Source organism: Rhipicephalus sanguineus, chromosome 6 (genome assembly GCF_013339695.2).
Source record: "Rhipicephalus sanguineus isolate Rsan-2018 chromosome 6, BIME_Rsan_1.4, whole genome shotgun sequence".
NCBI lineage: Eukaryota > Metazoa > Arthropoda > Arachnida > Ixodida > Ixodidae > Rhipicephalus > Rhipicephalus sanguineus.
Window position 1 is genome coordinate 144772488 of NC_051181.1, and position 26470 is coordinate 144798957.

At 45.9% G+C, this 26470-nt stretch overlaps 1 protein-coding gene across 1 annotated transcript; it reads right to left on the reverse strand.

Moving 5' to 3' along the window:
• Nucleotides 1–1350: 1350 nt before the first annotated feature.
• LOC119396650 (uncharacterized) lies at nucleotides 1351–26470 on the reverse strand. Its single transcript, XM_037663939.2, has 12 exons — nucleotides 26356–26470; nucleotides 24758–24935; nucleotides 15870–16025; nucleotides 14174–14310; nucleotides 13738–13883; nucleotides 8619–8801; nucleotides 7330–7419; nucleotides 6051–6146; nucleotides 5445–5567; nucleotides 4631–4771; nucleotides 2678–2794; nucleotides 1351–1588 (listed from the first exon to the last, which is right to left on the reverse strand). The coding sequence occupies exons 1-12, from the start codon at nucleotides 26363–26365 to the stop codon at nucleotides 1475–1477; spliced, it is 1491 nt and encodes a 496-aa protein (XP_037519867.1). The 5' UTR covers nucleotides 26366–26470; the 3' UTR covers nucleotides 1351–1474.

The window sequence follows — 26470 nt, forward strand, 5'->3', positions numbered from 1 at the left end:
CGACCGTGCCCTTAGCATCAAAGGTCAAAGTTGCTGCTCGAGTGACACCCCCATCCTCTCGTGTTTTCATGCTCGTTCAAGAAGGGCGGGGCGTTTCCTCTCGGTTTTGACGGCAGGCCTTTCAAGTGGGGTGCTGTTATCGCATGCGCCCTTCAAGCAACAAATATGGGCTGGCTTGTTTGATCTCATCTCCAGCCGTGTCCGTCGGCCCCGCTCGCGCGCTTTTACCTGCGGTAGAACATACGATGCACGAGGAGATGTTATATCAATTTGGACTCTATATGGGACATGATGGCGACGGCGAAAACCTGTCGAGAGTGTCCATATAATTGCTATCATAATGAAAACTCGCATATAACTTTTAAATAAGTTTACAGCAACGTTTGGGAGCAATTACTAGTTGAGGTAAAAAAAATGTCGCCCGCATCTTCCCACGGGGGGAACACGAGTAAATGCGTCGCAGAGTGGTGGGGGTATCGCGTGAATGTTACGTAATTGGGTTTCGCAGAAGCGTCGCACTACCCGAGTGATGGATCCGCTGCTCGACGTTCACGAACAGTTGCTGCTTCTCGAGCACGGCGTTCAGGATCCACAGCCCGTCGTTGCCGTTTCGCAGCTGCTTCTCGTTCCCCGAGTGAAGGATCCGCAGCCCGTCGTTGCCACCTTGCAGCAGCTTCTCGTGCACGAAGTTCCGGGTCCGCAGCTTGCTTCAAACGCTTGCGTTCAGCGTCGTGTGCTCATCTCTTCGCAGCCTTGTCTTCTGCGTTGCTTGCTGTTGTTGACGCCGACGACGGTGAGGGTGGGGTAACGTTGCCTTCAACGAGTGGTGGGACGCTGATTGAAGGTACTGTTGCTTCCATCGCATCTACTCGAGTCAAGCAAAGCATCAAGTCAAGCGAAAGCCAAGTAAAGACACCCTTGACTGAATTCCGAATGCGCGCTCCGCCGCTTATATACAGACTGCCCGCGTTCGATCGAGAGGAGGGAGGGAGGGAGAGGCCTGCTGCCGGCACGAGACGAGCCGAGCATGCGAGGGAGGGAGAGGAGAGGCTTGCTGCTGGCACGAGACGAGCCGAGCATGCGCAGTGGGGGTGTGGACGGCAGCCGACGCCGCAGGTGCAACTAAGAAATGCTCCGCATTTAAAAGACAAACACTGTGGTGTCACTGTAGCCTCCATTCGAACTCTAAAAGCTGGTGTTGTTTGTTGATGTCGGTGTGCCTTGATGTGCAGGAGTGCCTTGCTGCCACTGGCGGCACTGTTGTAACTGGTTGTTGTGACTTCACAGCTGAACTTGAAGCAGTTGGTAAATGTTTAATAACAGATTTTAACTGTGACAAGGAGCATTTTTTTTTGTTCTCTTGGCCCCTTTGGGGTGACCTCTCCAATGAGGTTCCATCGAGCAAGTTGTGTAAGCACACTTGTAAAAAATGAGAAATCACACGGTGCTTTTTAATTTTTAGAGTTTCCCCCTGCTAGTTCTTCTTCTCTGCATAGCAGGCGCACCATGCCTGGTCTCCGTCGGCACCGCGCTTGATCTTGGCCTCCCAGCCCTGCTTCAGGTAGGCGAAGTCATCGGTTGTGAATTCCTGTTGGCACAACCAATTTGAACAACAGTCATTTGCTATGCACAGTTGCATAAGAGGCTTGCATGCTGTGATGAACATTCGAGTGATAACATTTGAACGTCATCTCACCGTCATTCACATTGCTCCTGTAGACAACTCTGGAGCTATCAAAAGGTTTTCTGTGGCTACACATCTTGTTCTTGACGCTGCAGTACTGTTTTACAACGGTTGTCCGACATTACTGATTTTTTGTGGCGATCTACATTCCTTGTGAAGTATAACATGGGCTCGTTTTAAAAATTTAGTTAATTTAGGCTCTCATTTTCTGTGCAAAACAACGTCTAAAAGGAAAATAAAGTGTAGCCTTCTCCTAACTCTGCAAAAGCATACACTGTAATTTTGTAAACAGCATATATTGGGCATCAAGGGCGAATAAATACTATATAATGACCATGTTTTACTTAAGGCCATCTTTATTTATACTAGTCTTGCGGAAGCCATGTTTAGAAATTTACTGCAAAAGCAATACAGTAAACATAAAGTAAACAATTAACCTGATGTAACTTGAAGCCGCATAGGCAGTCTGTGGAATCCACAAAAGTATCATTGCATCTGTATGACACCATTGCCCTGTAAATGATATTTGCTGGAGTCAGGAGGTCCAGAAAGGGCACCTCTAGACATACCGACACTTTAGTGTGCCCAGTGTGCCACAAGCGCCTGTTCCTTGGCTCTTGCTTTTGTTGATTTGCATATTTTGAAAACATAAAAAAAAAAGCAGGTTAATCGATGTATACTATTACCACATTGAACGAGTGATCGAACGTGCCTTAAATAAGTACTGAAATATAATTTTCAACTTCATTTTTGTGTCAAATGAATTCAGGTATTGGACCTCTGAGCCCAAAATGTATGATTGCAAAAATGAAAAAAAGACGACAGTGCTGGGAGACGCATTGGGGCTCAGACATCATGGTTTTACTCCAAAGTATGTTAACCTCTTCTTCATCGGCTTCTCCATCCAATCATGGTGGTTAACACATAGCAATCAAAATTACTTGCATCCCTGTGTGTGTAGACAAAATCACCTGAGAGACAAAGCCTGCTTACCTTGAGAAATTCATCCTTGCTGTTCTCTAGCCTTTCCAGTTCCCTTCTGAGGTTGCTTACAGTGTCTTCGCTTATATCCTCGGCCTTAACGTTCACGAATCCTGCCTTTTTCAGGAGCTGCGCATAACATTCGGTTTGGTCACAATAGCTCAGAGCCGCAAGTTCATTTATAGGACGCGTTTCCTTCACACACACACGTTATACTATATATATATATATATATATATATATATATATATATATATATATATATATATATATATATATATATATATATATATGCGCTGCACAATAAGGAAGGAAAGAAAGTGCTCTCTACTTTCACCGTTGTTGTCATCATGTGCATGGCCTTCACTTATGACTCCTAGCTCTATCTTGGACTTCATGATTTACCTGCTTTAGTTGTATGCTAAGCCACATGATATTGCAACCGGTGCTCGCATCTGCACGTTGATGGTGTCTGCTCGGGCCTACATAGTTCTTAGACGGTAAAAATGAGGTACATTGCCCTCTAAGGGGGCCAGTGACATAAAATACCAAGTGTTGGTGTCGGGGAATTCTGTCGCGTCAAGGCGGCCAAAATACAAAAAAGAAACCTTGAAATCCTTGACGCCACACTGACATTCATGTGAAGAGGGTTTGGCGTGATATTTAAAGGTACTATACTAAAAAGCAAAAAGATTTTTCTCATACTAGTAAATTACTCCCTCACAATTTCAAAATCACCACGCTTGGTAAGCGAGAAAACGCGCAAAAAGAAAATGCCGGTGGCGACGCCACCTTGCAGTTCCTGCACCAAACACCGTGACATCATAGGTTTTGACGGCGCCTACGTATTTCTTAATCAGTAAAAATGAAGTACATTGTCCTATGAGGGGGCCGTGGATACAACATACCAAGTGTCAGGAAATTTCGTTGAGCCAGTGATGCGAAATACGGAAAATACACTTTAAAATCCGTGATGTCACGCGCAGAGATATCGGCGCGAATTTCAAGAATGAAACTTTGACCTTGATTTTCTCCGGTATTAATAGAGCTATGATGATGAAATTAACGACGTTAGAGTTTTCAGAGTACAATTTATCAATCTAAACCAATTTATTGTTTCACTTAATTTGCACTTTATCTTTTATTAAAGGAGTACTGACACGAATTTTAACAAATTTTCCGATTGTTGCTCTAAATAAAAATACTGGTGTCGAGAAACCTAAAACGAGTATTGTGGTGCCTGGGAATGCATCGTATAAATTTTAATTACCGCTACATTAAAAAGACACTTTCGGTTTCGATATCGAGGGGGCGGCTTCTCAGTGACGTTTCATGTCAGTATGACGTCACGGGGATACAGAAACTCGCGACGTACTAGAGGCAAATCCGTCATCTGCTCGTGGTGCACATAAACAACGATGAGTGAACTGTCGTCCAGTGACCCTGACAGTGATTTCTGTGATTTAGGCTGCATGCAGGATGCAGAACTCGCAAACTCGGGGGAACTGTCTTGACTCGTCGGGATAATGTCCATTGCAGTGGGGCTGGCTTGCAGATGCTCAGCGACGAAAGCTTCAAAGTAAAATTAAAATATTTTATACGTGTTCTCCGACACCGGTGTGTGGACAGCGTTAACACTGCATACCAAGGAAAGGGAAAATGTCCCTTTTGCGATGTCTCAAAATCGTGTCAGTACTCCTTTAATAAACACATGATGCTGAAATTAACGACAGTAGATTTTTCAAAGAATAATTTATCACTCTAAATTGGTTCATTGATCCACTTAAGTGTTGCGTTAAAATTTCAACGTTTTTGCGTCACGCAAGTGTTTGCAATGCCCGAAACTGGTGAGGGGCCCTCTACAAACACTAATCTTGTAAAGCTTTCGAGCTATCTATGGGTTTCTCGGTGAAACAACTTATTATGTCATATTTACACGGTGTTTGCAGCATGCAGCGAACATACCTGTCCATATTCGGAAACGGTGAGAAGGTTGTACTGCCGCTGTGCCACGTATTGCTTGAATTCCTCCGAGTATTCTTCCTTGTCCTTGTCTCCGCGGCAGTAGTCAGTAAAGAATATCCTACCACCCGGTGCCAGCCATTTCTGCAAGTACAGTATAGTGCGAAAAATTACGGATGTTTCTACATCATGGATGTTCCTATCTGAATTTTTTTTCCTGTCAGTTATTTCAAGGGGAAAATCGTGCTGTTCGGCCCACTCTATGTATCTTAAATCTATAGAGACGTCCAATTTAAATAAAAAAAAGAAAGCTGAAAATCCGAAAGTTAAGAGACAAGTATTGCATTCACAGCGAGGTATCTGCAGTAAAGACATATTGTTGCCTGAACAAGGAATGTAATTGGAGCTATATAAAACGTTTTCTGTTCGACGACCCGCCAGGTACCTTAAATATCTTGCTTGTCATGTCGAGGATTACTCCTATCTCTTCGCTTATCTAACGTGGCTTACAGTGGCGGGTGCATTTCCCACGCAAGACCAGATCTTCACATCTCATTTCCTTCGCAAGATGATCTTTCACATCTCATTTGAAACGGGGCGGCCGAGCCTGTCCATTCATTCATTCATTTTTCGGACAATATAACGATTGCCCTCGGTCAGGACAAAAGGAGGTAGTTAGCCTCCTGACGTAGTCCAGGTATTTCATCTATTGCTGTCTAGCATCGATCCTGATGCTAGTCTTGCGACTTATTACTAATCTGTATGACCAATCGAAGCACTAGGGCGCCGTGAAGCGGCTAAACTCTGGGTCACTCACGTGGAAGAGCGCAAAAAGCGTGTCTTTGTCGGCGATGTGCAGAAGGGCGTCTCTACTGTAGATGAGGTCGAAGCTGGCTTCAGGGAACTCCGCTTGCATGACGTCGGACATCTTGAACTGGATCTGTTGTGTGCAACAAGAAATCGGGTTAAGGTGAGGGGCGCTGCGATAGTACACAATTACGGAATAAAGTAAACATGAATGTTTTGAAGAAATACAGATTTCAGTATGAGATTCAGTGCAAAGTTTTCTGCCTCTGTTAATTGAAGCAAAACGTGAAATTGAAAGATGATGCAAGATATTATTTTTTTAAAATTTAATCGCCGTTATTTGGAATAATTTTGACGTTGAAGCTTGCAAGCAAGCGAAAATGGGCTCGTTCGCGCGCATTTGTTATCATGTGTGTGCGAGAGGAGCACAATTACAAAGTGACAGGACGTGCACTCGTCGTGCATTTGAGCTGTAACAATGTTGAGGTACACGTCAAATGTTTCGTTTTCTTTTTCCTACTATTAAAAGAGAGAAGCACACGTCCCCGTATAATAACGTTGGGCACGTGTGTGCTATGCTAATTCATGGTGACGCCTACACGGCGAGCTTACGTACCTTGTCAGCGAGGTGGGGCCTCTTGGCGAAGTGTTCTAACGCAATGGACATCATGTTTACGGAGAGATCCACAGCCATGATCCGCACGTCGAACTTCTGCATTAGGAAAAACAGTAACGACAGACATTCAGTGAAGCGAATAGGCTATGACAGGCTTCAGTGATCGTCTTCCTACGAGACATGGGGCTGGTTAACACACGGTGTCAGACCCCTACAATTCATGAGGTGCGCAGGCGGAACAGTTTCCGTAAATGTAGGCCAGGCTAACCCCAGCTGTTGCAACATCACAATCGCCACCAAGTGTCTAGACTACAAGAGACTAGACTATGATTATTCGATAGTGACCAAGTTACTATACTATAAGTGCTAGCCCAATAATTCTAGGGACATTAAGGTGTACCTGCAGTTATTCAATATTGAATTATTCGACAGTGAATCAGTTTAGCCTGATAGATATTGCTCTAAGAACTCTGTTGTTAATTTGGAAATTATAGGTTGATTATTAGAAAATAACATGAAGGTCAAAGTTTAAATTTTTTTTTAAAGTCACTGTGGCGTCGCGGACTTCAACGTTCTTTTTTTTTTTCCCAACTTTTTTCTTGCCACATTGGCTCAATAAAATTTTCTGAAACTTGTTATGTCTCTGAATCCCATAGGGCGCAATCTAATGCATTTTTACCAATAAAGAGTCGTGAAGACCTTAGCTGACATCGTCGAAATCTGTGACGTCACTGTGAGGTGGTACGGTATCCTCAAGGCGGCGTCGCTATCCGCATTTTCTTTCTGCGCGCTTTCTAGCTAACCAAGCTTCATCCTGTTTACGGTGTCACGTGGCTGTTTTTGTGGCAAAGTTGCCTAGCTGTAAGTTTGCGGTTTCACTGTCCTTCTGTTCAACGACCTTACTAGGTTGATTTGGATATATTGGAGAGCAATACTTGAGTGCTAAGCCAATCTGTAAGTATGCAATGTCAATTTTCTATACGGTGAAATTTATTCACTTCGATTTATAGTTTGCTTAATGATAACGCTTCTTGCTTTGACGCCCATTTTCATGAATACGTAAATACGTATTGTGCCTTTGGCGTAATTCTGTAATGATTCTTCGCAATTTCTACTCCCCCTTTATCTGCTCGGTCACCGGCGATAATAGCCCTGCGGCGGCTTGTGACGTCGTTATAAAACCCCCAAGAGTGCGCTTTAACAATGTGCGCTTTAACAATATGAATGTTGCGCATTGCTTCGGGCTTTAAAATGGAGCCACGTATACGGGCATGCTCACCTCGGCCATGTAGAAGTCGTGTCCACCGACGCCGCAGCCGACGTCCAAGATCCGGTCGCCATCCTTGACGCCGGCTTTCTTCACGCCCCACTGAAGAAATGTAAGGAAGTGTCATGTAGGCATCTGACGGCATCTAACACGGTAGATAATAAAAAAAGACGAGAGATCGAAGCTTTCACATTTCCGGGACTATACAGGTCCTGCAGAATATTGCGCAACCTGTTGTGCCACCTGTTGTATCACGGCGTGATACCGCCTACGTGCTTGTGGTTGAGGAAACCCAAGTACCATGAATTTTACTTTCGAGGGCGCTTCAGAGTAGTAATATTAAGCGTTGGTCTCGTCATTTTTCATGTACGCTTCTTGTTCTGCTATATCTGCATTCGCTTGTTTCGTGTAGAACGCGTCCGAAAATTTCGCGGCCTTCGTTGAGCATTTAGCTTGAAGTAATTTGATTAATTCTTGGGGTTTAACGTCCCAAAATCACAAGATTATGAGGGACGCCGTAGTGGAGAACTCCGGAAATTTCGACCACCTGGGGTTCTTTAACGTGGCTAAAGTTGTTGCTTGGGCGAGTTGGTACGACGTATTGGAGGGAAACAGCGCGAAAGTCGAAAGACCAGGCAGAGAGGGACACGCACAACAGCGCTGTTGTATGTGTCCTTCTCTGCCTGGTCGTTCGTCTTTCGCGCTGTTTCCCTCCAATGTCTTTAACGTGCACCTAAATCTAAGTTCACGGGCCTCAAGCATTTTCGCATCTATCGAAAATACGGCCGCCTCGGCCGGGATTTGATCCCGCGACCTTCGGGTCAGCAGTCCAGCACCATAACCAATAGACCACCGTCGCGGGTAGCTTGAAGTAACGACTTAGCTCGCCCCCCTCCCCTCCCCAAATCAGTTAATATATTTCTTTAATGAGGATCGACCACGCTTTCATGCCAACCTGCATCCGTCCTATACTGCACTACCCCCAAGTGTGCGGAATATGCATGATCCCCCAGCCTGTTCGTACTGTATTTCGACAGACTTCAGTTCTTCTTCAACCTTGTTCAAGGTAAGGTAGCCAACTGCAGGAGCGCGATCTGGTTCATATCTAGAACCTTCTTTTGCACTAGCGCCTACCCTTTGAATGTGTCACTGTTGGCTTGCCCTCTACGCCAGAACATTCTCAACTCTCGCGCCCTGCAGATCCCGCGCACAAGCTTCGATTAGATTTCAACCACAGGTCATTGCTTGAAACGCGATGGATTTGCAATCTATGGAAAGCCAAGCTGAGTCCAATCCTATACCTCGGTGGTGGAGAGTCCACCCGTGCTGATGAACGTGTCCCCGAAGATCCACTCGTAGAGGCGCACTCCGTTGCTCGAGTACTGTCGCTTGTCCAGGAATTCCTGGAAGCTGTTGAAGTCCTTCACGGCGTTGCTGCGCATCTTCTTGGCAAGGAAGCACACTTGACACGGGTTCTGCTTGTGCTGCGAGTTTTACGCAAACCTTGTCAGCCCATATCTAAGCTCTTACACACGCTACTAATCTCGCAACTCGTCCGCCTCAAGCATGTAGATATACAGTAGAAAATTACGAAGGCTTCGGGGGCGAAAGACCAGCAAAAGCCTTGGAATTGATAATGCCTTCCGAGTGTGAAATATTGCCGCAGAGACTCCCGACATAAGTCTTCTCTACCAAGAAGCCAGCGGGCCGCTGGGTTAGCGTCCGCAATGTCTCGAGCCTGCTCGCGCTTGTGGCCGCGCGACACATGCCTCTCGCGCACGGTCACGAGACTGTGGGTTGACCTGCGAGCCTTGAGAAGTGCGTTCGTCGAACGGACACTTTTGCACCTAGTTATCTGGGCACAAGTTCGCCTACAATAAACGAGTGTTTGTGTTTCCCCTCTTCAATACGCTACAATATCAGCAGAAGCACTAAGTCCTTCTTTGGTTAACACCGGGACAACTCTAACATTACAAATATCCATGTGAAATGCAAGGAGATATATTTTCATAAAGCAGCTTCAGAAACGGCTAGTAGGAAAGTTGTTGCACTGGAAAGAAAGAGTTCAGTTATGTTGACCGTTGCAAGCAGATTTATTGGAGCTTACCTCAATACTGTCTTGTAGATGTCGCAAAACATTGGCGATACGAAAGAAAAGAAGAAACTTGAAGCAGAAATTTCAGGATTTCTTCCCTCCGAACAAAGAAATGTAGATTGAAATTCTGTAAACTATATTAGAGGGTAGCGTTCTCCAGCGTGTTAACTCACAGTTTGCGTGAAATGATTACCTTGTTTATGTAACATTTACAGACTTTTAGGACATTTCAGATCGACGACTAGCGTACTGAATGCGCGCGTTTGTGACATTCCATATTATATTGGTACATTTTAAGAAAGTTGTGATTACGTAGCTATCGCGAGCTGTCAAATTGGCACATGAAATCTGCGGTTTCCGGTTTGGAAAACTTTAACGCCTTGAAGGTATAAATAAAGCGCAGCATACACCGTCGGTTGACTATCACGTTTTGTTTTATTTTTTCTTTTCAATGCAATCCGCTCATTGAAAGTGGTCCTTCGGTGGCCACCCTTTCCGTGATTCACGTGTATTTCGAGTCGTATGCAAACGCATAAAAAAACGGTTCATTTTTTTACATTGGGTTCCACTGAGCTTAACTTCGTGGGATTCGTTCCCTTTAGGAGAGGACACTAATATTTACTGTTTACAGAATTGTAATTTTGTTTTCTTATTGCTGTCTTAAAAAGTTGTGAGCTTGATTATTCACAATTTTATATATTGCAAAAAATATTGTAAAATAATTTGTTGTCTAAAATATGTCACATTGAAAATGCAATAAACTCATGAAAATCGGTGTTGCGGTTGGTTGAAAAACAACATCAACAACAGAAAAAGCACTCCTGGCTTTACGGCCGTAAACACAAGTCGATGACTCTGCTGCATCCATGACTGAACATAAAAATAACATGTCATATAACGGAGTATGAAAGTCGGCTCATAGCCCAGTACTTGACACGTCCCTTAGATAAGCCGGCAAGAAAAAAAAAAAAGATATGAAGACCGACTTTGGCGCCTGTACAGCCCATTGCGTAGCCTGTTCAAACAGCGGTGCTCCACAACATCGTTCCAGCGGTCTGAACTATTTGCGATAGCAACATATAATTTCATCAGGGACGGAATCTTGTGCGCGTTCGGTCTGTGTTTGGTTTTCGAACGTTCGCGTTTCCACTCAAGCGATTGGCCAAAAGCCAGCAGTTTGGGACGACGACAGCTGGCGCTTCTGGGCGAAGGCATGAGACGAAACCTAACATTCGAAAACAGAACGAACGTGCACAAGATTTCGAATAAGACTGAGAACTAGCCAAGTTGGTAAGGATTCATAGCGAATTGTAAGCTAAACAGCGCAAGTAACGAGGACCAACGAACAGTGGACACAACGCGAGCGCTGAGAGAGAGAGAGAGAAAAACTTTTATTAGAAGTATTGAGAACTGTCGGGTGGGGCTCTCAGTCCAGAGCTCCAACAGCCGCTGCCGCGTCTCGTGCCCGACGGACCAACGCCCGCTGGCCACTCGGGCTTCCGTCACGCAGCATGGCCTCCCAGTCTTGCAGGGTTGGAATAGGAGAGGAGATGGGAGAGCGCCTGGCTGGTGGACGCTGACATTCCAGCGTTACGTGAAATAACGTCGGTACCGCACCGCAGCCAGGGCATTTGTCGGGGTAGGAAGTTGGATGGAGGAGAGCGCTGAGAAATAACATCGAATAGGACTAAGAGCTGGGCAAGTTGGTAAGGATTCATAGCGAATGTTGTGTCCACTATTCCCTAGTCCTCGTTCTATTTGCGCTGTTTTCTGCCGCACGGGTAAGTGTTTCAATCTAAAACACTGCATAGTTGCCTGCCCAAGGGCGCCGAAATGCAAGCGTCGAGTGTACGAATCACCTTGACGACGACGCGACGACGCAGGTGCGACCAATGGCAAAGCGGAGCTTTCCGAAATTGACTCTCCGTCCAGACGACGAGATAGGAGTGTCACACCGGCGGCGCCTGTTCGCTAGACGGAAAAAGCTGTCGCAACAATCAATTCGAAATCAGCTGCTCGCAAAACAAACTTGGCAGGCTAGATCTGGAGGAGGTAGGTGTACGTGACTTGGTTGTAGAAAAGAACGCATTGTCCGCTTGTGATAAACCAAGGCAGGCGAATGGAGTGGGAGCCCAGGGGAAGGGGCAGGACTTCCCTAGAAGTATTGAAAGAAAACACCCCCCCCCCCAACCTCCTTTCCTTTCTTATTGTGCGAGTCATGACGTAGTGTGCGAGTTTGTGGAGCACTCCATCGTCCCCCTCCCTTCCTCAAAAAAAAAAGAAAAATGCCTTGATGGTCACTGTCACTGCCAACGAAGCACGACGCGACAAAAGGGACAAGCGAATTGCAGCGTCTTATCAACGCCTCCTTTAGGTCTTATCATGCGCAGCGAACGTAATCTTTCGGACAAAAGAACTGATGACGGCATACTACAGAGCTATCTTCAGTACAGGCGATACGTAGATACGCATACCTTGCGATCGAAAGCCAGCGCAAAAAAACAGAAAAAGAAAAAAAAAAAACATGCAGTGACTCTTCACGTGAGAAGCCTGAAGTTTCACTCATGCTGTCACGCTATACCCCTAATTTCAATCAGCCGATTTTATCTTTTTTTTCTTTTTTTTTAGGTACCTAACGGGAGACGTTGCGCGTTGCTTATCGACCGGCAGCTCGAAATCAGGCGACCGATACCTCGCAGTCAGCGCTGCAGGGGTGACAGGGATGTCGCGCGTTCCGCTGCATTGATACAGTACAACCTGACGTCGGCGCTCACGCGATTCAGGAACCCCGAGTGGCACATTCCGTAAAACACATTCGACTAGCCAGAAAGCTCTATGCGATAAGGAAGGCTCTCGACGAAAACAGGCACTTCTGAAAAGCTCGATTGGCTGTTGTGCTGGCTGACGCCGCAAAAACACACGATCGACAAACACTTGCGTTTGAACTTGGCCCGTCCTCGTTGTGGATTAGCCGATGCAGGACCCCGGAAAGTGCCCAGCGGAATAGCACCCTGACCGTATGGCTATTGTGGCCGTTATGCTAAAGTTTATGGAGTAAGCATTCGCTACAGAACACTCTGACCATCAGAACGCGATGGTGGTTATCTCTCTAGCCTAAATAGCTCTATAGAAGTGTGCGATTACGTTAAACATCTTGTAAAACGAAACAATTCATATTCACTCCAGGCGCTTATTAGAAATTGTCGCAAAATTCCTTTATGAACGAACCCTTCTGGTGAAGGAATAATATATGGATATCTGGGGTTGCCGAAACCGCGATATGAGCATGATCGTGGAGGGCTCCGAAAATTTCGAGCCGTCTGGAGTTCTTTACACCACTGACATCGCACGGTACACGGCCCTCTAGCATATCGCCTCCATCGAAATGCGATCGCCGCGGCCGGTAGCGAGCCCGTGACCTTCGCGTCAGCGGCCAGTCACCGTAACAACTGTACCACCGCGGTGGACATCTGTCGAGGAAAGAACACGAGGAAAAGAAAACGAACGCTCGCTAAGAAGTAAATAAGAAAACAACAACTAAAAACGACGTTTCGTCACCCGTGCTATTGTGTAAATACCGGTGATATGATGTAGCGCGCGTGCGCAAATTTCAGGCAGATTCCCACGCGTCCTGTTTATCGCGTGGTTCGTCGTCTGAATACACAGCGATTCCAACGACAGTCGTACAGGTGGCAGTTTTTCCATGGGGATAATATTTTTTTTTTCTTTTCACAATAACAGATAACAATACTTATGAAAGGTTAGTGGGACGAAAATGGATGCAAGCGGCGACTGTTTTCGAAGATTCTGATATTTACTCGAGAACAGCAGTTAGGCAACGACGCCAGTACTACAGCAAACAAATGGAACGAACAACAACCGATATTTCTAGCCCAGTTACTCAACAACAACAACAACAACAATAATAATAAAAAAAATAATAATAATATCATGTGGTGTTTTACGTACCAAAACCACGACATCGTTATGAGGCACGCCGTAGTGGAGGGCTCCGGAAATTTCGACCAAACGTGCTCCGACATCGCGCAGTACACGGGCGTCTAGCATTTCGACTCCATCCAAATGCCCCCCAGTTACTTGATTTTAAAAGTTCGATTGCATGAAACAAATATTTCTCTGAAAATTTTATTAACTGTATATTTTCTGTATGCATATATAAGGACAACATGGCCGCGACATAAATACGTTAAATAAGAAACATAATGTGGAGAATACAAAACTGATTGTCTTGTTTCTATATCGGCTACCTCATAACCCTTGTTTCTTCCGTCACTCGAACGGGTGCAGTGGTTCGCAATACCAACCTTGATGTAAGCCTTCACGTTGGCCACGTTTTCCACGACGAAGCACTCGATCGTGTCACCGGCTGCGTTGGAAACTCTCTTGATCATGTTGTAATAGTCTGAGAGCCTCCGATAGAAAGTCGGATTGGTTGTCCGCTTCACATCACCTTCGGGAAAGGAAGACAGAATTGTGCGAGATGTTAAACTGAAGAATTTAATGGCGCGATGACGCCGTGTTCAGGACGTAGATCATATCATTGACGTGCGGTGTCTGCATATGTTATATCTATGAATAAGTAGTTGGCCAGCGGTTTATTTAGTTAAGCAACCGTATTTAAAGATTAAATTTTTACACCTTTTCCGGCAAATGCGCTTACCGAGAAAAAAAATAGCTATTTTTTGCATTTTTATCAGCATATAATTGTCGGCGCTGGTTATGTTGACTGTATATGCTCACCGGATGGCTTGAAGCAAGATTCCCTGAGGAAGAGCAGGCCGCCGTCTCTGAGCCAGCAGACCTCTTTTTGCAGCAGCTGCATGCATTCCTCGTCGCTCAGGTACATGTACAGCCAGTTGCTAAACACTACGTCGACGCTGCGTGAAAAAACACCGCCATCGTTCTTCAAAACACAAAAATAAAACAAAACAAACCTAGGCACATCAACTCATGCCAATCGCTCCGCGATTAGAGTTTGCCTATGTGTAAAGTGGCACACTTGCTTGTTTGATAGTTGCACGCATTTTGAACCGTAGGCTACATTAGAGCCAAATATCCCAATACGTAGGTAAAATGTTTGCACTGCTCAATGCTCCATTAATCCATATGCACATTACACGCACTTGAAGAGGACACGCACAGCAGCGCTTTCAGCTATAAACAAGGTTTATTTTGGCGCCCAAGTGAAGTATATGCACACTTCGGGCGGATCAAAATATGCACGACAGGCGACACATAAAGACAAGTTGCACCTGTCCATCACAGCTATCTCAACTTGTACGTTGGGATTGTACTCTCAACTTGTACTCGTGTCAACTCGTACCCTCCCGGCCTCCACCGAATTGCGGCTAACGCGAAGAGTGTAGGGCGCGCGGCGTTCTGTAATGAATTGATACATGTTTCGCGCCGCGCAGGCGCTTCATAATTCAGAGACGCGATTGCTGCAGAGTGATCTATACGCACAAGAGAGATAAAAAAAAGGGGGGGGGGGTTCTTTATTGGAAAAAACAGATTTTTGCCGGCGCCTGCATAATCGTGCTGGCATGCTACTCTAGAGGAGAGGGAAGAAAATTGTAAAAGAAATAATCTAACAAGATACGAAATGCGCAAGTGAACCTGATACTAATATTTACAACTGGGATGTCAGGTAAGTTTGGGCTTCTCTGTATGAAATAGTCGTTAAAGCTTTCCAATTAGGCCAATTTCTGACAGGTATAATTAAATAGTGACTCTAAAACTCGTCGCTGTTTTGAAGGGCCGGGCATTGGCCCTAATATGCGGCGTAACGTTAACGGATAAAGCAAATCATGTCCATTTTTTCGCTTATACGTTACGGTCTCTCGTCACGGTAAGCGGGACATCCAAGTAATACGTGCTCAACTATTTCTATGCTGCCGCAGTTTGTACCCGCATAGGGCATACCTCTACGCACCACACTTTTGTTTGCACTGCCCGAATCTGGTGAAGGGCTATTTAAGGTTGGTGTGGCATAAACTGTCGCTGAGATTCGAAGCTTTCCGTGAATCAAAGAACGCATTAACTTTAACCTTGACCGGCGTCCCGCGTCGGATTCCCACGTCGGCGGTGTCCACATGATTGATGCGAGAAATCATCACGTGATGACGTCTGAGATAACAAAATTTGTGACGTCACATAACGATGTCACATGGTGGCGTCATCACATGACATCTTTGCTTGATCAAATATAGGTGGGCCGAAACCGGAGGCAGTGCAAAACCACGTTAGTTGCAGAAAGCTTTCGGAGGGAGGCTCGGGAGGTTCAGTACATCGATTTAGAAGGAAAAGGAGAAGAAGATGGCTTTCACCTTCGAGTCGACTGAGCCGGATGCGTAAGGGACCCTATGAGTTTTTTTTTTGCAAACTGACTGACTCGCCGGTACGAGTTTGGCGAGAGTCGTATTGCAGCAGGCCTTACCTCTCTGCCGGTCGGTCAAGTTTCATGACGTCACACTGGAGGAACGTGACGTTGTCTAGGTGCCCGTTCCTCCGCCGGTTTGACTCGACGTATGCAGGTATGAAGTCCACAGCGGTCACGTGACGTGCCTGGGCGGCCAACTTGCTGGTGAAGCGACTGCGTATTTTTGTGTTTTCATTAAAGCTCCGAACACATTCTTTTCTCTCTTTTTTTGCACTTCAATCATTCATCCAGCTTAACTGTTTATTACTACGACGGCTAGACTCATAACCTAGCCCCTGTAACTTAACCCGCGTAAAAGCGCATACATATACATCATCACTTATTAATTATAATGTCTTATTTTATCTCCACCCGCGATCTGGAAGACCAATGACGTCTCGTCACCAGAGCCCGGGATGCGATTGCGGCCAGAGGGTTCCTGGAATAAGGGACCCTCCCATCTGAAGCGACCCTGGCTTGCACGCTGAGAACACTGTATCGGAAATAAACGTTTATTCCATACATTCATTCTTATTTTATTAATATTGACGTTTGCGGCTCGACATAAATTGACAGATGCGCGTGGCTCAAAACACGCAAGATTCGCTCTTTCAGATTGCTTGTCATGCAGTACGTCGAGACAATTGTTATTCAACTAGCAACGTTGATCTAGGCTGTCAAGTCCAGGCTATATTTTCTTTTCGCTGATTTGTTTTCTTCCTTGTCAGAGCTGTAGTGCCTCGTTGCACACAACGTGTGCTGCCGAGTTGTCAAGACTGCGTTGTGAGCTATCCTTTGCTCACCCCCCACCGAGGAACAATGGGAGGCCCTTCTCTCCAGCAACGACAGAGACATCCAGACACGGGTCCTGAAACGAGCGGAAGAAGTCATCGAGAAGCACAGCCTGGCAGCCTTCGTGGCTTAGCCTCCCTTACCCCTCACCCCTTCGACTAATAAAGTTGTTACTCACTCACTCACCGTACGGATTACGGCGAAGGAGGAGGAGAAGCCCAGTCGAGCTATCAGCAGGACAGGACAGCGCGATTCACTGGAGCCGCCGGTTAAACAGCCATATCCTGCCAAGGTGGCGTGACGCAAAGAACAATGGCATACAAAGCTGCCTTGTAGCAGCGGAGCAGTTTAAGCCGGCCGTAAAAGCTTTGGTGTGGGCAGAAAACCACAGGTAGGTATGCGCCACCGGAATTGGGCAAGCCCCACTACCGAGTACAGCAGATGCGAGCGTTTAAATGAAAGCTCTGCTCGACAAAGTAGAGCACGTGAACGAGAAAGAGAGAGAGGGGAATATAGAAATAAAGAGAAAATAGAGATAGAGAAAGAGAGGAAGAGAGAGAGCGAAAGAAAACGATAGAAAGAAAGAAAGGGAAAACTAGAAATAAAGGGAATAAAGACAAAAAGATAGAAAGACGTAGAAAGAGAGAGAAAGAAGGAAACAGACACGAAAAAGAGATTAAAAAAAACTGTGAGCAAGACCGAATGAGAAAGAAAGAGAAACAAAGAAAGAAATTGAAAGATAGAAAGAGAGAGAAAGGTATAGAAAGAAACAAACACGAAAGAGAGAAAAAACAGAGAGAAAGAGAAACAAAGAGATGACGAAAGGGAAGAGAAATATAGATAGAAAGAGTGCCGATTCAGCAAGAAACCTGTGCCCGTTCGTCCCTCCCTCTTTCCCTTCCCCTCTCTCTCACATAAGACGAGTCGGCATGAAGAAATGAGTGTAGAAAAAAATTAGGCGTGGCTTTGCTATGGCAAACACCAATAACCAACGGAGCTGAGGGGAAGCCTCGGCAAATTTGTGCAAAGCTAGGCGAAGAAAAGCGTGGTTTAGCAAAGCAGGATCAAAGCAAGATTCCTCCTCCCCCTCGCCTCACTCATTCTTTGCCTTGACACTACATTCCTTTACTATACTTTACCCTTTCCCTCAACCTCACCTTGCTATACTAAGCTTATGTTATACTTTCCCTCTCGCTATGCGCTTGCCCCCTCTCCCGACTTGGCTATGCTGCGAACATCGCTGCGCCCGGACCAAGCTCGCGTTTATCCGCTATAAAAATAAATTTTCTTGGCGGTGATAGGTTCCGAACAAAGTTTCGGACCTAGGGCTCTATGCTCAGAACACGAGTGTCTTACCGACTAGGCTCGGCGTCTCGGGCGCACCACGTCCGCCCAACGAACATGACAACGTCGGAGCGAGAATGACCCCACGCAGACGCGCGCGTGATTCGATTCAAGGATGGAGGGGCGTGATACGCCCACGTGGTCACTCCCCTCTTGCAGGCATGTGCTTCGCATAAATTCCTGCTGTGCAAGTGTGGATATATAGCCCAGTGGTTATGACACTTGTCTGCGGACCGTGAGGGCGGGCCCGAGTTCAAACCTCGCTTCGCCAAGGACGTTTGTTTTGGTCTTATTTCTTTATTCACTCCGCCCTTCAGTTACACCTCCTCTCCCGGTCACGTGACCTCCTTCCCTTTCCCTTCCCGCAAGACTCCTCCTTTCCCCCTTGTCACGCAACCTGCTTTAGCGAACGCCACAGGGTCCGCAAAGACATGTTTACTGTAAAAAAAAAGAACAAATTGGGGAAGCTACGCACTAGTGGTGCTCCTCCTCACATCACTCATCCTCAGCCTCACTTACCTTTTACGTGACTATGCTATGCTTTACCCTTCTCCTCACCCTCACATTTTCACCCCCTTGCTATACTATACTATAACATAGCTATGCTATGCTTTCTTTCTATCTATTTGTTTTTCTTTCTATACATTTCTTTATTTCTCTCCCTCTGTTTATTTCTTTCTTTCTGTCTCTTTCTATCGGTTTCTTTCTCTCTCTATGTTTCTCTTTCTTTCTCTTTTTCTCGTTTTCTTGCATGCTTGTTCTGCTGGCGTACCTGGATAGCCGAGTGGTTACGAAGCTCACAGCCTTGGCAAATCTTGGATTTTTCGATTTTTCAATGTTTCGTCGCATTTGGATAAAATTATTTCTGGGTACGTTTTCGACCGAAAAGGTAAGCCAAGGACGTTTGCGATTCTTGGATCTTTTGGTTTTTCAATGTATCGTCGCATTTTGATAAAATTAGTTCTGGGTGCATTTTTGACGAAATAGCTTTTGCTGTATGCTTACCTTTTCGGTGAGAAATGCTTCCAAAATTTGTTTCATTGATATGCAACGATACTTCAAAAAATCGAAAAAATTCAAGATTTACAGAGGCCTCACCAATCGGTCAATGATGCCACCAAAGTTTACTTGTGAAATGATACAGGCTTGGACACCCAACCCGAGCTTTGGGTTCGCTACAGAAATGTGCAGGCCAACTTGCAAACACTGTTTTGCGTGCAGTTCGGTGGCCGAGTGGATAGAGTGTTCAGCTCGTAGCTAAAAGGGCGGTGGTTCGAATCACGATGCTGGCATCCTTACCAAAGAGATCAGGCTGTAACATTAACTTTTTAATTTTCTGTCGTTTCGTCTTATTTGATAAAATGTATATATTTATCGTTGCTTACAAATACTCTCACCGCCGCAGTAGCGAGACGGTTGGGCGTCAGCTTCCAATTCGAGAGGTGCCTGGTTCGATCCCTAGTGCCGACCGGTCACCCACCAGCTTAATACAAGCGGACTTCGGGGCGGTGCTACGGCAGTACGAAGCCCCAGTCGCTTGAGGGGCTCCGAAACAGCTGGCATGGGATTACTTGGCGTCGTCCTGTGCGGCGAACCAGGAGTGTTTTTCTTTTGTATGTGTGAAGATTTAAAAAATAAATAAATAAAAGGTGCTCAGCGAGAACACCAGCGTGATTCGAACCAGCGACTTCTCGGTAACGAGCTCAACACGTTACCATCTCGGCTACCACATCGGTACAGGAGACAGTGTTTACAAGTTGGTCTGCACTTTGTTGCAGCTGTAAGTGCTGCGGTTGCCTTTCTAAGCATCGGTAAGTGCGTCATTTCACAAATAAATTTTGGTGAGATTTCTGACTGAAAAGATAAGCCTCATAGCCTCTGGAAATCTTGAATTTTTCGAAGTTTCATCAAATTTTGATAAAAATAGTTCAGGGTGCATTTCCGGCCGGAAACGTAAGCCTATGCAATAATGGTATGCGGTAATGAGCGCAATTTCTTAACTAAGTAAAACCTCACCGTACCTGTTTTCTTTGGTGCTTTCGGTGCCTGCTTGGTCAGCTCTCACGTATTTAAATAGAAGCCTTCCGAGCCACAGGTTCCCCCGAGGCGTTTGCTTCAACGCAATACATGTCAAAAAGTGGTCGAAAAAGTTTTGGCCCTTATCACCCATGATAAGGCTCAACTTTTGTCTGACGTCACGCCTTTCAACGATGAACCAATTTGAGCGTATAACAGCCTTCCAAGCAAAAGATTCCCCCCTATGCGTTAGCTTCACCGCAATAGATGCCGAAAAGTGGTCGAAAAAGTTGAGGCCCTTATCACCCATGATAAGGCTCAACTTTTGTCTGACGTCACACCATGCAGCCATGGGCTACTGTGCGTTCCTTCCGAGCCAAACGTTCCCCCGATGCGCTGGCTTCCCGCAGTTAACGGCCAAAACCACTCGAAAAAGTTTAGGCCCTTATCACCCATGATAAGGCTCAACTTTTGTCTGACGTCACGCCTTTCAACGATCAACCAATTCTGATCGTATACCAGCCTTCAAGCGTTTGCTTCACCGCAATAGATGTCGCAAAGTGGTAGAAAAAGTTTAGGCCCTTATCACCCATGATAAGGCTCAACTTTTGTCTGACGTCACACCTTTCAACAATGAACCTTCTGAGCAAATGGTTCACCTGATGCGTTTGCTTCGCCGCAATACATGTCGAAAAGAGAACGCCATGTTTTGTGTGACGTCAGACAAAAGTTGAGCCTTATCATGGATGATAAGGGCCTCAACTTTTTCGACTTCTTTTCGACATCTGTTGCGGTGAAACAAACTTACAGACTCAGTGGAGCCCTTAGCTCAATAGGCTCCTGTTGAAATGCATGAGAACTACCCAGTCAGGTGCACCAAACCGGAAACACTTAGTAATGAGGTTTAGTGAAGTTTGCTTGATAAAAGGTAATGTGCTCATTAACGCATACATTCGTTAAGCTGAGGACATTCAGGGATTATGGTATAATTAGAATCATGTGTAATGAATTTTTTTAACAGCGAAGCCGTTTAAGCTAGCCGTAATGTGCTGCCTATCAGAAAACTATCATCATCACGAACAGCTATGTGCCACAGAATTTGGGCAGATCCCACTACTTACCGCTACGGCGTGGCCTATAATAACCCTGAGAACGAGTACAGATAGAGAGAAAGAAGGAAATAGAGAGACGGAAAGAAATGTATAAAGAAAGGGAAAAATTCTTGTCGAAAAAAATTCTTCGCGAGTCAGGATTCGAACCTGCGTACAGTCAATCCGTAGGCGAGCGTCCTAACCACTCGGCTATCCAGACAGGCTAGCAAAGCATAGCACAGCCTTGTATCGTATAGTGTACCAAGGGGGTGGGAAAGGGAAGTGCGCGAGAGGAGAGATGTGATGGTGAGGAGGGGGAGGAAATCCCACTACTCACCACTGGTGCACTCAGAGAGAGAAATAATGGGAATAAAGACATGAAAAACATAGAAAGACGAATCGATGTAAAGAAGTAAATAAAAAAAGCAATCGCGCTTTCTTGGCGGTGTTGGGCTTCGAACCTATGACCTCACGCTTCGAACGTGAGCACCTTACCTTCTTGGCTAAACAGCAACGCTTGCAGACGGCGAATGTATCTTAGCCCTATGAATCCGTTGTACCGGAGATACAAAAAAAGAAAAAAGGAGAGAGAGAAAAAGAAGTAAGAGGAGAACACCTTTACGACGGCTTTTCCGAAACACTTAGTGGTGGTTTAATAAAAGCCCTCTCCATGAGAACAGGTAAAGCCGACAGTGAGCATTGCACGCATCAGAAAAATTACGACATCGTGAAAGTTAGTGCGAAACAGGCGTTTCGATGATCGCAGGATGGGCTTTTCGTTGGACCGTTCGAAACGCTTACGAACACTAGATACAAAGAAAGACGCCGTGCCGATGCCGCCTGAAAAATATATGTTCTAAACACACCGTAGTTCTAAGGAAGTCCGCAACCATAGGCTTTCCTAGAACAAGACTCTACGCTTACGCATCACTTGTACAAATTCCGAAGGAGCTAGATTATGCGTGGATTAAAGTTTAAATACGTAAGAATTTCTATGCTGACTGAACGAGAAAACTGCGTCTGTCCGTCCATTTGTCACGTCACGTAAGATGAATCTCTACAAAGAAGTAAATAAAAGAAATAAAAATTTGTTGTTGACCGTGGGTTTCGAACCTAGGACCCTACGCCCACAAGGCGAGTGTATTACCGACAAAGCTACACACCCACGACTGCAGAGCATGAGTATACCAGAACCACATAAGTGCGTTGCACTGGCGATAAAAAAAAAAAAAGGAATGTTAAAGGAAAACAGTTTCTGCTAAAGTTTTGCTCAAATATAGGACATAAAAAGCCAACGTGGAGCATTGTGTCACGGGGTCGTGACGTGGACGAAGGCAGCAGTCGGCTTGTTCAAGACTAAACTTTTTATTTCGGCGAATCTCTGCCCGGAAGAATGAAAAGGCAACGTACAACCATTTTACGCTGTACACTGATAGCGGCGCGGGCCGTCGAGTAATCTGATGTGTGGTTAGGCGCGCCGGCATTTGTACATGTGGCGTCGAACGTTCGAGTCTTATCGCTGGTGGCCGCGCTAGTTACAGAATAAACTCAACTGTTGACGTTTGCGCGCTCGGGCCTATCAGAACATTCTAAAATAAACTGGAAGCTTCCCAGACATTCGGGCGCGGTTTGCGAAAGGCAGTGGCTGTATACGTGTAACGGACCGGTTACATAGAAATACAAAAAGGAGCCCGCGTGGCAGTATGTCAGGAAAATACCAGCAAAGTGCGACGACAGTCATGCACGAGAAAAGGTGAGTCAAGAATTAAACACTGAAAAGAATGATGATGATGATGATGCAAACTTTATTTGGGTCCAGAGAAGACGCAGGGAATCGTGGATTGTTTACTCTGTTTTAGCGCACCAACTTGTCCCCAAAGTTTCTTTCACTCTGTCTCTCTTTCTTTTTGTCGCCCGAAGGCGCCGTGAGCTGATTATCAAGACAACACAAATGTTACCATTTGTATCCTCTTGTTCTCTTCTCTAGCGTCCGTGTATGCACGCCTTACTTTTCTTTAACATTAATTCATTCATTCATTTGTCCTGCAGTTTCTTGTCTCGCCTAAGTCCTCATGTTCTTGCGCTGTGTAAACTATGAACCAATACTAACTACAGTCAGATTGACCATTCTCATGAAACTTCTCCTAAACAAAATGCGAATGTCCCGCCCCCTTTTTCTCTTTTTTTTTCTACCTGCAGGCTAGAAGGACGAACTTATCGCCAACTCACCCCAGTCTAACTAGGGAATAGGCAGTAACCCTCAGAAATTTGCAAACCATTGCAATAGTTACGCTCACGGCATCTTTAGGCACCGAATTTCATCGACCGAACGCCCTTGTACCAGATACCCTATACCATATGGTGTGGAGATGTGTACGAAAAGCTGCCGCAGTATAGGCAATCAAGCAATATCCGAAGAGCAGTCGGTGGCCTAGCTATTAGAACCGTACCCGAATAATCAGCGCAGCCTGATCGAACGGGCTCGAGATGTGGCCATCGCCCGCCGCTACCTGGAGTAAAGAGGCCGCCCACATAGGAAGCACACTGCGCTTGCTCAGAATAAAAGTTTATTTTCTTCCTCCTCATGTTCTCTGACAATAAGCAATTTCCCTTCTTCTATTGGTCTATTTGCATCTTTGTATGGGTCATGGACAGCGAATGGTCATTTTTAACAGCGGAGCTATTTAAGCCCCATTTCTCCGCGGTGCACTCTCTGTGGAGAGTCTCCCGCCACCTTAGACCTGATTCTCTTTGGCTGCCCTGCCGATCCTCCCCCGCAGGGGCAGCCCGCCATCAGAACCACAGGCGTGCGCAGGGTTCCTTCAGGCGGGGCGAAGGTTGGTCGCAGCGCCCCCCCCCCCCCCGCCCTCCCAGTTATGTCAATGTATGGCGCTGACATTGCGCCCCCCCCCCCCCTATTATATGTCAATGTGTGGGGCTGACTTTGTGCCCCCCCTTCTTAGGTGAATAGCCCCCCCCCCCCTCACCGAGCCTGTGCGCACGCCTATGATCAGAACACAGGAGGAATGTGAGGTCCTCCTTGCGTCGCAGGATCCGGACACACAACTTCGCTGTGTGAACCGGGGTGCCAGTGCCCTGGCCCTGCGTGGTCTGGACACATACGCGCAATGTGAGGGCCGTGTGGTGGCCCAGGGCCCGGAAAGGGCCCAGACTCGCTCGCCCAATAAAGTTCTTCCTTCCTTCCGGGTAGCGTTCGCAGTTCCTAGCGGACATGCGCCACAGAAATATAGATAAGCCCCACTAATCCCCGCTGGTCCATTAAACATGAAGCAGTCCTCTGACAAAAGCGTATGTGCCACGGCTAAAGAAAGAAAGAGAGATAGAGAGCAACAAAGAAAGGAGAGAGAGAGAGAGAGAGAGAGAGAGAGAGAGAGAGAGAGAGAAAGGATGAAAAAGAGGAGAGAAACAAAAACAAAGAAACAAAGAAGTAAACATACAAAGTATGATATGAAGGAAGAAAGAGTTTCTAGAAGACATTTCGTAGGGAGACAGCAAGAAAATTTGTATGGCCTCGTTTGTGTACCGATGAAGCCCGTGCGTATACCAATGCGATGCCACCTGCTCCGCGCTGTTTAACCAGTCTTCGCGACGTTACGTCAGTGAAGCTGCTTCAATTAAAGAAAGAAAAGCTTTTGTACGTACCCGATTCCGGCGCCGAGCTCGAGCACATCCTTTCCCGAGATGTCGGGTAGGTGCGACAGGATCTCGGCGCTTTCTTCAACGTTGAGCAGCTGTGCGCGGGCGTCCAGCATCATGCTCTCGAGGCTCGGGTCGAAATGCTCCCAGTAGCGGAGCATCGTGTTGCGAATGTCGCCGCCATCTGTATACGCCCATAGAGGCACACCGTCTCAGTCGTCCCATCGCTTATTCAGTCAAAATCATAACCCAGGACTCCGAAATTGGGGGACTCCAAAAAAATAGAAACTATAGTCGGTTACAACCTATAGTCGTATACAACTTTAGAACTTAAGAAGTCATGCGGCGTACCTCCGCCTCATCCATAGATGAGGCGAAGGTACGCCGCATGCATTCTATTTTAAACGCGAAACATTTTTGGGCGAATACAAAAAAAAAAAAAGTTTCACCGTACCTATTTGTGTAGACTTGACACTGTCGTGGTCGTTTCATTAATTTGGTGTAGATCAGAATGTGCATGTCATGACGTGAATTTGCGACAAATATGAATGACATCTCATGCATGAATGGTATGACATACATGTCATGTATGTCATGACACAGCCGTCATGGCATGAATAGCTAGATGCCCATTTGGTGCCGTGGTAGTCTTTTCATTACCTTGGTATATACCAGAATGTACATGCATGGCATGACGTGCGTGTACGATAAATGTGAATGGCATAAATGGTAAGATGCCCTTAGGGTCGTTTCTTTAACATGGTGTACCACAACATAGATGGCGTGCATGCATTACAGAAATGATCTGCGAAACATGCCATGACATGAATTGCATAAATTAAAAGGTACTGAAGTGGTTTTTCTTTTATCTAAGCTATAATAATATCGTGGCATATAGCGTGTCGTATCGTGGAATGCCATGATACTAAATGTGTATGAAATAACATGAGTGGCATGTAATCGCGTGATATGCATCTGGAACGATAAGAACGGCACAAGTTGCATGATATGTTCGTGCTATCGTCGTAGTCATATCGAATCATATACCGGCATGACCTTCATTGCATATTGCGTCTCTCGACGCCGTCATCGACGCCGAGCAGTGCAACGCTTCCGTGTCGACGCCGAGTGATGCCAGCGAACGTCGGTGAAACGCTCAATGTGGGACGAGCTCGCGCGGGCTACGCCCCTGAAAACTCCACGACGTGGCTTATCCAGCTCAATTATATCAATGTTCTGGGTTAAAAAAAGCACGAAAAAATAAAAGTAAGAAGGTACTGGACAGCTGGCGGCCCGATAACAATAATTATTTCTGCCGAAGGTTTCAAGCAAATGCTTCGAACTTCGCCTTGTGCAATGATATTGTAACTTCTAAGTTTGGAACATACGGGACCACACAAAACAATGAGCAAATAGCGTTCAGTAAAAGTTGGAATCATGCAGTTCCCGCGAAAAACTGCGCCAGAACTCATTGACATTATGGACAATCAGTCGACAGACTCGTCGGTAATTCCAACAGCAAGTTAACTGTCAGGTTTCCGTTTCGTATCGCTATCAAAGCGTCGCTACAGAAAAGAGGGATGAGGAGGTTGCCGACCGATTACCTTGACTCATGCCGATTCCAGCGAGAGAAAATGCGCTGCCCAGATAAGAAGGAAGCAAGATTCCCGGTCGAGCTGTCAGACAGCCGATGTCTGCCGGCCGTTGAGAAGCTCGCAC

Coding starts and splice junctions, on each gene's coding strand:
- LOC119396650 (XM_037663939.2), bottom strand. Junction 16,026..24,757: donor GAGCTCGGCGCCGGAATCGG/GTACGTACAAAA, acceptor AAAAATACGCAG/TCGCTTCACCAGCAAGTTGG. Junction 7,420..8,618: donor GTGGACTCTCCACCACCGAG/GTATAGGATTGG, acceptor ACATTTCTTCAG/TGGGGCGTGAAGAAAGCCGG.